General features: G+C 41.1%; 1 protein-coding gene across 1 annotated transcript in view; it reads right to left on the bottom strand.

Moving 5' to 3' along the window:
• The window catches only part of DAP (death associated protein), a 64,520-nt gene that overhangs the window by 6,990 nt on the left and 41,810 nt on the right, over positions 1–15,720 (bottom strand). Inside the window, exon 3 of the mRNA XM_068396471.1 lies at positions 6,085–6,127. Coding sequence (XP_068252572.1) covers positions 6,085–6,127 — 43 coding nt within the window. The remainder of the gene's footprint in view (positions 1–6,084; positions 6,128–15,720) is intronic.

The raw sequence follows: 15,720 nt of genomic DNA, 5'->3' as shown, positions 1-15,720 counted from the left end.
GGGGAGAAATTTAATGAAATATAACAAGGGCAAGTGTAGAGTCCTGCATCTGGGCAAGAACAACCCCATGTACCAGTACAAGTTGGGGGCAGACCTGTTGGAGACCAGTGTAGGGGAAAGGGACCTGGGGGTCCTAGTGGACAACAGGATGACCATGAGCCAGCAGTGTGCCCTTGTGGCCAAGAAGGTCAATGGCATCCTGGGCTGTATTAGAAGGGGTGTGGTTAGCAGGTCGAGAGAGGTTCTCCTCCCCCTCTACTCTGCCCTGGTGAGGCTGCATCTGGAATACTGTGTCCAGTTCTGGGCCCCTCAGTTCAAGAAGGACAGGGAACTGCTAGAGAGAGTCCAGCGCAGAGCCATGAAGATGATTAAGGGAGTGGAACATCTCCCTTATGAGGAGAGGCTGAGGGAGCTGGGTCTCTTTAGCTTGGAGAAGAGGAGACTGAGGGGTGACCTCATTAATGTTTATAAATATGTAAAGGGTAAGTGTCAAGAGGATGGAGCCAGGCTCTTCTCAGTGACATCCCTTGACAGGACAAGGGGCAATGGGTGCAAGCTGGAACACAGGAGGTTCCACTTAAATTTGAGGAAAAACTTCTTTACGGTGAGGGTGACTGAACACTGGAACAGGCTGCCCAGAGAGGTTGTGGAGTCTCCTTCTCTGGAGACATTCAAAACCCGCCTGGACGCGTTCCTGTGTGATATGGTCTAGGCAATCCTGCCCCGGCAGGGGGATTGGACTAGATGATCTTTCGAGGTCCCTTCCAATCCCTAACATTCTGTGATTCTGTGTGATCCTGTGGTTTGCCCTGCGTGGTTATGGGGAGGACATGAGCAGATGGCATGGACAACCTACCAGTACCCTACAGGCACGAGTAAGTGAGTTGCAAGCTAAAAGAAATACCAGAGAGAATTTTTCTAGAAGGATGGCTGCTCCAGTTACCAGTGAGCAGGACCGCAGCCAGGGTAGATGGGCCTCAAATTCCTTTTTCCCAAGTGTGAATAGGAGAAATGAAGGTCCAGTCCCTGTGAGCAGCATGAATCCATTTCTTAATTGAGGTGACACGTGCTGAAGAAGCCCCACCATATAATGAACTACCAGAGGATGAGAAGCAGTATGCCCTGTTCACCGATGGATCCTGCCGTCTTGTAGGAAAGCATCGGAAGTGGAAAGCTGCTGTATGGAGTCCCATACGACGAGTCACAGAAGCCACAGAAGGACAAGGTGAATCAAGTCAATTCGCAGAGGTAAAAGCCATCCAGCTGGCTTTAGACATTGCTGAACGAGAAAAGTGGCCAAGGCTGTATCTCTATACTGACTCATGGATGGTGGCAAATGCCTTGTGGGGGTGGTTAAAGCAGTGGAAGCGAAGCAACTGGCAGCGCAAAGGGAAACCTATTTGGGCTGCTGAATTGTGGCAAGATATTGCTGCTCGGCTCGAGAAACTAGTCATGAAGGTATGTCATGTAGATGCTCACATACCTAAAAGTCGGGCAACTGAGGAACATCGAAACAACCAACAAGCAGATCAAGCTGCTAAAGTGTTCCAAAGAGATTTGGACTGGGAACATAAAGGTGAACTATTTTTAGCTCGGTGGGCTCATGACACTTCAGGTCATCAAGGGAGAGATGCAACATACAGATGGGCTCGTGACCAAGGGGTGGACTTAACTATGGACTCTATTGCACAGGTTATCCATGATTGTGAAACATGCGCCACAATTAAGCAAGCCAAACGGTTAAAACCTTTGTGGTATGGGGGGCGGTGGTTGAAATATAAATATGGGGAGGCCTGGCAAATTGACTACATCACACTCCCTCAAACCCGCCAGGGTAACGCTATGTGCTTACCATGGTGGAGGCGACCACCGGATGGTTGGAAACATACCCTGTGCCCCATGCCACTGCCCGGAACACTATTCTGGGCCTTGAAAAGCAAATCTTGTGGCGACACGGCACGCCAGAGAGAATTGAGTCGGACAATGGTACTCATTTCAAAAACAGTCTCATAGACAACTGGGCCAAAGAGCATGGCATCGAATGGGTATATCACATCCCCTATCATGCACCAGCCTCTGGGAAAATTGAACGGTATAATGGGCTGTTGAAAACTACCCTGAAAGCAATGGGGGGGTGGAACCTTTAAAAACTGGGATAAGCATCTGGCACAAGCTACCTGGTTAGTTAACACCAGGGGATCTATCAATCGAGCTGGCCCTGCTCAGTCAGACCTTCTACATACAGTAGAAGGAGATAAAGTCCCTGTGGTGCATGAAAGGAATCTATTGGGAAAAACTGTCTGGATTCTTCCTGCAACGGGCAAAGGTAAACCCATTCATGGGATTGCTTTTGCTCAGGGACCTGGATGTACTTGGTGGGTGATGTTGCAAGACGGTGAAGTCCGATGTGTCCCTGAAGGTGATCTGATTCTGGGTGAGACTACTTAATTCTGAACTGTATGTTGTTGCTGTATAAGTGTCTTTCAGGTTAAGACAGTGGTGATGAGACCGGAGCTAGCTTCATCAAGTGGCATCCAGTAACCTCCTCGAGACTGACATTTTGAACCTGCAACCCGTGGGCATGAACCATGACAAAACTCATACCATCTCTCCTGCCCTGAGAGACTGCTAGCCAGATGGAAACCCACAATCCTGAACTAAATGAACTTGATGAACTTTTTGCATAAAGATGAATCATAAACTAGTGATATGTGTATATATATTTGAAAATGAAAAGGTAGTGGTGATCCGAGTATGATGTGAATGGTATGGAATAAGGGGTGGAATGTCCTGGTTTGGCCCAAACCAGGCCAATTAGTCTTAGAGAAACCAAGGTCACTGCTAAATTCCTCACTGCTTATGAGGGAAGAGCCGAAGGGGGGTCGCACCTGCAGGGAGGAGCAGACAGGGCAGGTGACCCAAGACTGACCAACGAGGTATTCCATCCCATACATGTCATACTCACTTTCCTATTTATCACTAACCCACTGCCTCCTGGAGGTGGGGCCCCAGGAGGGAGGGGCCCCTCCTGTCTCCCACTGATTGGTACCAGCTTTGCCAATTCTCCAGTTAAAAGCCTGCAGGTGTGATGGCAGGGGGAGCTACTGCATTTTCCCCTCTGCCCATGCTGGGGGAGCAACTTTGCCTGAGGAGGATTTCCAAGCTCTCGATCTTGGTTTTGTATATATATTTGTATATATTTGATTATTTCTATTATTATTATACTCTTTTTCATTATTATAGTTTATTAAAACTGTTTTAACTTTCCAACCCATAAGTCTCTCTCCCTTTTCCCTTTCCCTTGGGGGGGGAGAGGGTTAACAGAGAGCATCTGCCACTGGGTTAATAGCTGGCCCAGCTTTAAACCGTGACAAGCAGGAAGACAGGCAGCATCTAAAACTACTTTTGACTCACATCTTAGGGGGGTGGCTGGCTTTTAAGTTTAACATGCTCTTTTAACCAGGTCTGCTGGCGTTAGTTCTCACATGCTGCTGTTGGGCAGGCTCAGTTCAGGTGTAACCCTTACGCCACCTATTTACAACTGCCATTTCTAGGGTCATTCCCACGAGGTTTGCAAAAAACAATGGGAAACAACTACTACCGGTGCTCAGTGACAGGGGGAGGAGAATAGCACAACTTCCCTGTTTAGAAACTGAGACAAACGTATCATAAGCCAGAAACTCCCTGTATTCCATCGGCTCAGGGGGTGACAACCTTACACAGAGGTATTTTGTACAAAGCTGATGTCTCAGACAGCCTGCTTCACACCTGACCCCATTTCAAACGACTCCAAATTCTTCTTTCCTGTTCTGACATAACTTTTTTTTAAATCTTGATCACTAGGTTAACTTTTTACATTTTTTCTCTTTTTTTCTCTGTTCCAAGTTGCTTCCAGTTTTCAAAGATCTCTTCTCAGACTTAACATTTGCTACCTTCTTTCCCCCTGATGCTGCTGTTTGCCTTTTCCATACCTCTCTGACCCATCACACCTTGTCTCAAATGGGTGATGTGAATGCAGCTCTTCTATGACTTGTGGGGACTGTAACAGTTGAGCAGATTGACAGAGTCAGTCTGTAAGTGTTAGCAGCAAATGCCTATCTTAGAATCAAAATATTGTAGAATAATTCAGGTTGGAAGGGACCTCAGGATGTCTCTAGCTCAGCCTCCTGCTCAAAGCAGAGCTAGCTATGAGATCAAACCAACTTACTCAAGCTTGTTATCCAGTCTGGTCTTGAAAACCTCTAAGGACAGAGACTGAATAGCCCCTCCAGGCAACCTGCTCCAGTGCCTAGATGTCCTCACAGTGAAAAAGTTCATTTTTTTAAGATCTAGTCAGGCCCTTCCATTTCAACTTGTGTCCACTGACTCTTGTCTGCTTGCCACGCACCACTCTAAACGGCCTGGCTCCATCTTCTTGATAACTTCCTTGCAGATGTGGGAAGGCTACTGTTAGGTCCTCCTGAAACCATCTCTTCTCCATGCTAAACAAGGGCTGTTCCCTCAGCCTCTCCTCCCAGGGCATGTGCTCCAGCCCCTGACCACCTTGGTGGCCCTCCAATGAACTCACTCTGGTTTATCAACACCCTTCATACACTGGGGTGTCCAGAACTGGATGAAGTGGTCTAAATCGTGCTAAGCAGACGGGGATAATTCTTTCCTTTGATCCACCAGCTACTTTCCTGTTAATGCAGCCCAGGATGCAGCTGGCTTGTGTCCAGCTGCTTCCTGACATACTTCCAGCCTGTCCAGGTCCCTCTGAGTAGCAGCCCTGCCCTCAAACTTACTAGCTACTCCTCTCTATTTGGTGCCATCCACAAACCTGATGAAGAACCTTCTGTCTGATAAAGACATTAAACAGGACAGGTCACAGTATATAAACCTCCACTTGACACTGACGAGAACTATTATATATCAGGAAACTTGAACATATATTTGAAAAATTACTCTGGGTTCAAAAAAGCATTGCTAGGTTTTATTGATTACATATAGAAGAAATTTTGATACATGTTTGGGAGCTATAAAGTCTCAGAAAATGATAGAACAATTTTGGTCTTCACAAGTTAATAAATAAACAAACCTGTAGCTGACAGCTTACCGAGGATAAGTATAGTACCCTATCAAGTAATTGATTAGCTAAAGAAGAGCTGAGTTACAAAATTAAGAAAATAGTTTCTTTCCATTTTGTATCTTTTGCATGCCTACTAAACCGGGGGCTTGTGTTTTTTACGTCTGAGATTTCCTAAGTCACTCATAAAAAAATATCACTACCCTACAATTGTTAAAGTGCTGTCAAAATTACTAAACATTAATGCAATAATTAGTTAGAAGTAATTAGGCATCTAAATGCCTGAACAGGTATCCACCTTGGTGCAGATGGAGGTCCAGGAGATACAGCAGTTTGCGAGCTGGGGAAAATTGCACCAGCTCGCTCCTTCCATTTACGTGATCTGACACAACCACATCATCTTACAGGTAAACCACATTACACACCCCAGTGATGTAAGGTCATCATGATAAAGGTACCCATCATGTAAAGCCATGATAAAAACCCTGTCACAACACACAAGGCATAAATTACTGATCATAGTATTAATGGCTAGTTAATACTCATGACTTAGCTTATGGATTTCCAAGTCCTGCCTGCTGTTAAAATCCAAGGAATAATGCCTTTAATCCCAAGTACCCCAAGGCACATATAGCAGCTCAAACACGTATCTTCAAATACGTATCCTTACAGGCACGAGTGTCACTCCTCATCACAGATCAAGCTATAGCAACAGACTTACATGCAACCGCTTTCAAAGAAAATGAATGCAGTAATATCTAGCTTAGATATGAAAAGAAGATCCAATAAAGTGATAAAATTCAAAGTAAAACGGTGGAAGTAATTTCAATAAATAATTTCAGTTTCACACAAAACCAAAAAGAGTGCTCAAAGGGACTTACACAAATATACAGAACAAAGCCTCTTCCCATAAAAGAGGAAGGGGAACGAAAAAGATTAATTTTGCTCTGATCAGTGACAATTCTGAAAAGCCTACAACCATTTTTCTATGATTGAAAGAAATTTAATGGCAATCTTACCCTAGCAATGACACCAGAGATGAACACCGTTGGTTTAGGTGGGCTGAAAAAAAAAAAAGAGGGATTATTAGTATAAATTATTTAGAAGGTAAAAATGAAAAGTACATCATACATACCATGCAAAAAAACAGTTGCATTTTTGGCAATTAATGAATGTTTCAAATAGACAAGGCAAATTTCCTCTTCAAATGACTATTGCCTACCAGTACTTAATTTTGCAGCCAAGAACAGACCTGTAGGGTTTGGCTGCTATTACTTCACATTAATTGTGACAGCAGTAAAAGGCTAGTCCAACACCACTCTGTTCCTTACTTAATGCTGAGAGTCTTTGTTTGCATTGGTTTCTTAATCCTCAGCTTTCATACCTAAGCTGCCAGCAGTACTTTAGGCTTAGTATATTTGTATTGCAACAATGAAAACTGTAGTTGGACTAAACTTACTGCTGTGATGGAGAATGAAATAAAATTCAAGTTTATATCTGTCAATCAAATGGATTAAGATTCTGAGTCTCAGAAAAAAACAACACCCAATACTTTAAACCATAGACTTTCTAGCAAATATTTACCTACTCTGTTACATAGAAGGAGAATCATGTCTGCAATAAAATAAATGTTAAACAACATAAAGCAAAGTCTGCCCTGCTTTTTCATTTGCAGACCTCCATCCATGCCAATAGGAACAGATTCTCCATAGGTAGAATTTGACTTTGAAGCTTGGTCAACATAAGGGATCAGTTTCCCTGGGCCTCTGATCTACTGAATTGACCACCTCTACATGGAGGCCAAAGTGCAGCCACATCTAACAATTCATGCTTGGTGGGGGGCATTTCACAGTGTCTCAATTATAAATACTCAGCAACTTCTGTGGTCTCTTGGGCAAGTAAAACCATACATCTGCATGGAGTCTGCAGAAGGATCGAGACCAGGAGCTCCAGAAAACCTCCACAGTAGATGTAATACTGCTGTAAGAAAACCATGTAACCAGAGGCATTGCAAAGTGAAGGAGGGAGCGGAGGTAAAGTTGTGCCTCTCTCTGAGCATGTCCATAACCGAGGACTCGGAGAAGGTCATTTGTTAACTTGGCCCATGAGAAGGGTCCCTACCCTGTGATGTTATGGCTGACAAGGTTGGAACAACACAAAGCAAACACAAATCAAATGATTTATGAGAGGAATTATACTAATTATTATGATGCACTTTACAACTACACAGCTTGTAAAGATTTATTAATATGATGTTACGTGAAGTTAAGGTAACAAGCAGCACAGTATTAGACCTTGATATAATGGTCTAATAAATATTGCCTGAGCCCTGTTTAAGTCACAGTATTGCTACACAGTCTCTGAACACCCTAGTTGTTAAATTAACAAGACTCATCATCCCTTTTAGAAATGTTTACAAACTCAGAAAGAGAAAGACAGGATTAGAAAACAGGAGAAAGGAAGGAAGTTCTGCTCTAAAACACCTCCATTTAAGAGCACCACTGATACTTCCTGCAATGGGAAAGGATATTTTGATAGCTGTATTAGACTTCTTCAATCTAATTTTCTGTTAGTATAAACTAATAACAAGCAAAGATCAATAGCAAAACACTTCCACTTTATCCTAAATGTACTGAACCAATTAGTATGTTACAGTCTGCACGAGATTTCCTGGATGCAGAGTAACAAACTCATATAACTCTGACTGAGAAAACACAGATGTACTGCAGTGGCTCAAGGTACCATTCATAAACTAACACCATGACATTATAAAGGAAATGAACAGTAAATGGAAAAAAAATGTGTGGCAAGTTATTCTTCAACTATACATAGAATCTGGCTTTAGTCACTCAGAGAAACAGTTATTTGTTTGACATTGTATTATTAACAATATTGGATAGTGAGAAATTCAAATCAAATGGATTTTTTCCTTGTATTCTTACTATGACCTTTCAGTGTTCACTATGCTTGGATGATGCATGAAATTCAAATCAACATTTCCCAAAACGAGCCTGTATTTGCTGAACGTGCTACGGCTTGTCTGCCTACAACCAGGCTGTATTATCTGCTGTCTGTTCCATACTTCTTGCTTTAAAAACAAGTTAAACGCTCCATGGTTTTGGCCAAAAATGACAACTGGAAGGCATCGCTAGCATTATGGCTGTTCCAAACACAGCTTTTCCTGCTGCAAATCATAACAGTCTTCTCAGAAACCCTGGTCTCCTGTTCAAAATGTCATGCTATTAATATTCAAAGGACCTGAGCTTGCAAGTGCCAAGTTCCCTGGATACACAATAAAGCTGGATAAAGTTAGAATATTTGGTACATTTTCATACTTATTTTTACTTAGCTGCATGTTCTTTTGTCTAAGGAACTAGGCTGAAGATGCTATAAGGATCATTTGCAGAATCAGTTAAGCTAAAATCCAGTCTGAGGTTTATTTTTCAGGTAGAACTGCAGAAGTAGCTAACATATATTTACAAAGAAGATAAAAATCAGCAATACCATTTTCCTGATAAAAACTGTATCCTTCAGATATAAAGTACTTATCTTGAACTCTATAACGAAATAATACGTTTAGCCTTGTCTGTATGCAGTTGGTTCTGGGACTGCCTTCAGTTTCACTGTCCTAGGAACAGGACACTAATTAGGACTATCCCACGGGTGTGTGGTAGGCACCAAAACGCCTCATACTAACTCGCCTAAGGTTAATGTGGAACAGTTTAGGATAGCACAGGGCAATTCACTGACACATAGGGAACAACCTAATGGGAAACCAGAGCTGTAAAAATGTATCTACATCCAGATGCAGCTGTTAACAGATTTGTCCTTGACTTTCACCCTTGTTTGTCCTCTCCACGGCTTTTTGATTGGACTCTTCTTGCATTATGCTAGATTTCCAACTTCTAAACAGAAGAACTAATGGGAACACTGACGTGGCTTCCAGCTCCAGCACCTCTACCCTCCATCCACAAAGACCTTTTACAGAAATCCCGGCGTTCATTTCTGGCTGACCCGAGTTCCCACACTCAGCTGTGGGCGCACACTGTAATGAGGCTTCACCTCTCTACTTAACTGATGACAAAGGCAAAACGCTTTGCTCCTATGGAAGACACACCACCCGATTAGGAAGCTCATTTTCATGCAGTAATTATTCCCTAGCAGGGAAAAAGACAGAAAGCTGGCCAGAAATATGAATGATTGAGTGTGTCTGTATTTATATTCTATGTTAAAGCCACTGGTTTCCCCCCCCCTTTTTACTAGATTACATTGTCCTGGAAAAGATCTTTAAAAACGTAATATTATCAGTTATCTTTGATGAGCTACAGAACCAGAATCGGGCCAGAGCATCTATAATCATACATCTATACTAATGAAGAATTCAACGGATCAGAGAAAGGCCTGGATAATCAGTTACCGAGTCATGCTTTAATTTCATTCTTAATGAAAGAAATCTTTCTACAGATGAACTTCTTCGCAATAAGTTCAGTGTCTACTGCCAGACTCTCAAACCATCGGCTTCTGCGGACCCAGATCAGCTGCCAGGACCATAACTCCATAATTACACTCCAAGACATATACTGGGATTGCAACATCACTCGCCATCTTTCCCAAGAACCTACTGAAAATAGAAACAAAAATGGAGAATATGCACAGGCTATCATCGCTACATCTGTAAAACACTTTCAAGTGCTTTAAATTCTATTGGTGTTTTATGCAAAGCACAACCTACATTTCCAGCATTTTGTAAGCTGTGATGGTTGCTTTGAGGATATACTTAATCTGATGAAAATCAGTTTGACAGATGTTGTTTTGAACAGCATTCCTTTGTCTAGGCGTTTACTAGTAAACAAGAAAGCGAAAAAATACTACTTTCTGACAAAACCTGATTTTGTTTATACATATATGTGCTTTACAGATATTTAATGTACACATTTATTTAAAGTTAAATAATAGCCACAGCCAATACCGTGTAAGGAATACAACACTATGTTTGCCAAGACTGCTTAGAGTGTGTGTCAATACTTTCAGAGAAAATCCTTATTTTATTATAACATATGGAGAAAAAGAACACATCTGTTAAGATCTGAGTGTTCAAAGAACTTACCCTGATTTTACACATGCAATGCTACTAAGAACTGCACCTGTTTAACATCAGACTTTCTACTGGATTCATTTATCTTGATTGTATCCAAATAAAATAAAGATTTCTATTATTTCATAATACTTAGCTTAAATAAGATCATTATCTGACATTGCAAGTAAATCACAGAGAAGACTGAATACTTGAAAAGATCATTAACTAGATGAAATGAGGCATTAATAATACTGAACTCTTATGCCTTCACCTTAGAGGGACTGGTTGAACTGACATCTGACAGGCATACTGTAAAGACAAAACACAGTGACACTGGAATTACTGTGAAATCTACAGGCCACAGAACATAGATGGGGCAGATGAGTATTTATCCAACTCCATTTAAAATAGAGAAACTGAATAAATTAGTTGTCTAAGTTAACAGGGAATTTTATAGTTATTAAAAATATCTATCTATATATGCAATGTATGCTCGCACACACGTGCAGAGGCTATGTGTGCATACATATACAGATTACAGAGATTCACAACTGTTTAAGAGTGGTCCCAAATGCAAGAAAGAGCACAGCATGTTCCCAGAGCCACGTGAGGGATGAATGCCTGCAGCCACTCTCCTGTCTGCAGCATCTGAATTGCCTACCGCACCGTTACCTGATGGGATGGATCTGAATCTGATGCCAGTTTCCAGTGGCAGGTTGAATGGTAGGTCTGATCTGGAGGAAGAACTATGAGCATTGCTCACAGCACAATCCAAAAGAAACCCCTAAGTTTAGAGTTGACTAACCAGGAAACAGAACCATGCATATGCATCACTCCTTTCCACATGAACTATAAAAGATCCTGAAATGGGAAATGGGTCTTACTGTAGCCAGCCAGTGTAGAAGGTTAGTGCTCCATGTTCACTGGTCATCAGAAAAATCAAAACAACATGCTAAGACAAATAAAGAACGAGAAAAAGCCATGGTAAAAACAGTACCTCACTGTATACCTCATTTAAAATACTGTATTCAGTCCAGGAACACCATAAGTAAAGAATTAGAGCAGAAATAAAGATGGAAAAAATAGGTGAGAGAGCATGGAGAACCTTCTACATGAGGAAAGAGCTAAGAACTATTTGCATACAGTATACAAAAGAGTGAAGAATATTGTTCCCATTTACCTTCTTTATAGTATAAGTAGAAAGTGACACTCGAAGACAGACATATTTTTAAAACTAATAATAGTAGTCACCTTTAAAATACCATAGAATTAAGTACAGAACTTCCTGAAAATAAGGCAACATCAAGATGAAGAGTTTAGTGAGATTCAAAACCAGAATTAGACATTTATATGATGCAAACCCATTCACAGCTGTTAGATTAGAAATGTGTAAAAGTTATATCAATGCTGATGCTCCAGGGCACAAGTTATCCTTAAACTGATCAGGACTACAAAGAAATCCCTTCTGTGCAGAGGCTGAATTTTGATATGTCATTACGCTTTCTGCCTTCAATTAAATATCATAAGAGATTATTTTCCTGATACATTTGATTCATCCAAAATTCATCTATGTACTGTAAAATCAGGGTACAAGCACAGTCTCAAGATTCCCAATATACCAACATTTAAAACAGGTTAGCCTACTGTAAAAAGTACAGACCTACACAGATGCAAGGCTTTTGTTAGGTTAGAAGATTTTTTTTGTCAAAATAAGTAAAAAAACGTTAAATACTTTAAAACTACATTAAACTAATCTTCTAAATGGGAATGATTTCTATTTGTCTTTTCATACGTGTGGGAATTAATGATATGTCTTATCACTGGCCATCACCTTTTGCTGTTTAAGTGGGCCAGGCAAACAGACACATGAAATATATAAATAATGGCATAACATGTTTTTCAAAGACTTAGGAACCACAAATTGTGTCATAATTTTTAACTACCAAAGAGCAATGGTGGAGTTTTTAATTTGGTATTTACTTCCTTTAATCCAATCATCCAGTGGCATGTACTGCAGCTCATAGCTGGCCTCTAGCTGTGGAGAGCAAAGGAGAAATTCCTGCCCCAGGCTGCGAACTGAAGAGGCACCTACACAGAACCTGGAGCTGCGCCCAACTCCCGGAACCACCGGGCAAAGGCAGCGTGCAGGCAGCACGCACCTCGCCCCTCCAGCACCCCGAAACAGCGGGAACTTGAAAAATGAGCAGAACCTTCTACTGAGCACCTTGCCCTTTATTTCCTTGCTCATTTCCAAATAAACATATCATTCACTCTCCTTAACAAGTTGCTTAGGCAAGCAAAATGAGAAACATATATGAAATACTATGATCTACAGTTACCCATTGAGCCCCCAACTGTTCCCTAATTAGAGCAAATTTTGCTATTTTCTACCTTGTCCTGGCATGATATTCACTCAAGAAAGTTCCCCAAATATTCTGAGCAGAATTTCACCTTCAGTCAACAAAACTTCCGATGTTAATCCTACCCTTATCTTTTTGGAATTAAAAGCATTTTGGCCAGTTGTTCAAACCATCCAGCTCAATCTTCAAGGTTGCTTGGGAATTTGTATTTTCTGCTTATGAAACATGAAAGCTAACTAGTCTTAAGTTTCAGGCTAATGCCTCTTTAAAGATGTCCAGATACTCCTTTATAGTGGTGCTTTATTTGAATTTATATAGTTGCCTTTGATTTTAGCATTGTCTGCGAAAATAAATTCCAAGATGATTAAAAACACATTTCTCAGCAATAGAGTACAACTAACAAGCACACTGCTCATCAGCTTGCCTGAAATACTTCCCTATTGGTTATAATACATTTAGGTTATTAATTTTCTGTACAGAAAAGTAATAATTAGTCTGACTGACTACCAGGGGGAAATATTCTAGCTGATTGCACAGGGACATACAGTATCTGATATTCTATGATAATTTATCCTGTTGAGGTCATTTATTTATCTGCCATAGCTTTCAAACCTTTAAGATCACCCACAGGATGGCACTGTTGAACCTCTGAGTATCGTGTACAGTAAGTAGGGAACAACATCAAAGAAATCCAGCTGCTGCAGCAAATACTAAAACAAGTAAAAAGCAATACTTCCCCTTGATGCCAAATCTTGATGAAACACAGTACATCTTTACACACACACACACAAATTCATACACATACCTACAGACGCTACTTTTGGAAAACAATTTTCTTGTCCCCATGTATTACTCTGTGCCTTGATATACCCCAAGAAATAGTTTCCACCCTGATAAATTGCTCCTTTTCTTATGCAGACAAAATTAATACAAGTTTGAAGGAAGAACTCAATGCCCTATGAGGAAATTTTAATGACTATTTGCTTTGCTATTCACATACAAGCAAACTGGGTGTCCTGATCTTTTAATGAGGTGGTAAATCACTGGCCATTATATTTAATAGCAACTGACTGACATTTATTGTTCTTACATTCACTGTCAACGTATTGCAGCATATGGCCTGATTAATCTCACCAGCCTCTCATTCATCTTTGGTTTTAGTGCATGTGTTAGCCATAAAAGAAAATTATTTAAGAAAGATATCCACCATCTCTTATCTATATTGTTGTACATGACATTGCTATCAGAGAGTAAATTTCTCTTTCATGCCTTCTTCTGATCACAAAATGAAGATTTAAGTATTTCACCTTTTCTATAGACTCAGAGGATTTAGAAATAGTCAATAATTCTCCAGCTGCTGGTTCATTGATTAGGGTTCAACCCTGTTATCGCAGTATCTACATTAGCTCTTAGTGAACATCAATGACAAACTTCTCACAGGCAGCGACTGCAGCATTAGCCCACTTAATACCTGTAGCCACTTAACTGTGGAAAAATGAGAGCTATGAAAACTGACATAAAGCAAGTGGTACTTAAATGGTGACACAACTCAAAGGAAACTCTAAAATAAGGAGTGAAGTAGGGTAGACATTAAGCATTTGCAAAATGGCCAGCAAAGATCATGGTGCAAAGGGGAGAGAGGATCAAGTCTTCCATATCTTAGTCAAGTGCTCAAGCATATCCCTATGCATGTTCCCATGACAGTAACACACTTCCATACTGAGAATAACATGACCATGGGCCTGCACTGCAGTGACTCAGCTGGAGAGACATATTAGACAGCTGCAGCACTCCTGTAGCTCCTCCATTTCCCAGCAGGTGAAAGATTGGGAGTAGAACTGGAAAAACAGTGTGACACGATACTAGGTATACACAACGTCAGTGCAACGGAGCAGACACAGAAGGTAGAAGCTAATGAGAAGGCGAAAATCTTCTCACTCCTGCCCAGGTGAATCTGTGTTTGTCTCAGAGACACACAGCAGTGGCCCAGAATTTCCCAACCTTTCCTGTTACAGTTCGTACCTGAATCTTGCTTTCCGATGTCTCAAGCCATTTATCATTCAGAAGATGTGCACCTTTTACTCTGCTACTGCTTTGAGAGATTGCAATATTGTTTCTTATTACCCCAAAACTACACCGCAGACACAAAGTCAAATGTGCATGCATGTGTCTGCAAGTGCATAAATACTACATCACCTTCCACAGCCACAGCACTATTGTGAAGTCTTCTCAACCCAATTTTAAACCACGCATTCTGCCTGGTTTCCATTCTGCAGTCGCACCCTACTGTAATGTGAAGCTCTTCAGACTAAAATCAGCATTTTTTCACTTCTGTGGCTGTTCACAGCTCCACTCACAGCAGAACAGACCATGATGAAATTCTTGCCCATTTCAATAGGCCATTCCTGGGAAAGCTCTGAGCACAATAAAGGGCATTGTGGAAGGTCATGAAGACGCTCTGGTAGTATCAGATCCCATGCTGAAGATTGTGTGAGCTGGCTGTATTGGCCAGGAACTTGCTTCAGTTCAAACCCTGCCAAAGTCACCGACACAATTCTCCCCATTCTCCAGTGGCAAGCAGCATTTCTAGAGACATAAATCTTGTCACAGCAATAAGAGACCAGTAAATCCTGGAACCTAGAATTCCTCTTAGTTCAGACATAGAAAACAAATAAAACATTATTTAAGTATGCAATCTTTTATTTGGAGCTCACAGAGAAGCCACAGAAAACAGAATTAAGAAACGTTTTCAACTTAACAGCTTACTTATAATAGTAAGAAACTCCCTAATCCCTAATAAACTTAGCCCAGCTAGGTTTTTAATGTTACAAAAGACAAGGAACAAAGTTCTCTAAAAGGGAGTTGGGCAATGGTGCATCTTTGTTTAAATGAACTTTGAGAAATTTAGTTTCTCCACAGAGAAACTGACCTCCGTTGACCTCAGAGGAAGCAACCGCTTCATTCCTCTACCGCCATTACTACGCCTGCTGCTGAGCTGAGGCGGTCAGAAAGGCAGCATCTTCATTTTCCATCTAGAAACATCCAGTCACCCGAACACAATCAGAACAGGCTGCTTCTTCCTTCCGTATTTATCTGAAGCGTTTAATCTAGAAGGTCAACATCAGATATTACTACAATAATCTGCAAAACTTCCACTAACATCAATGAGACTGGAACTTGGTAACAAGACAACACACAGAAAATGACCTTGAAGAAAT

The sequence above is a fragment of the Nyctibius grandis genome, chromosome 3, assembly GCF_013368605.1.
Source record: "Nyctibius grandis isolate bNycGra1 chromosome 3, bNycGra1.pri, whole genome shotgun sequence".
NCBI classification, from domain to species: domain Eukaryota; kingdom Metazoa; phylum Chordata; class Aves; order Nyctibiiformes; family Nyctibiidae; genus Nyctibius; species Nyctibius grandis.
Note: the sequence above shows the minus strand (reverse complement) of the source record. Positions and strands in the feature narration are given on the sequence as shown.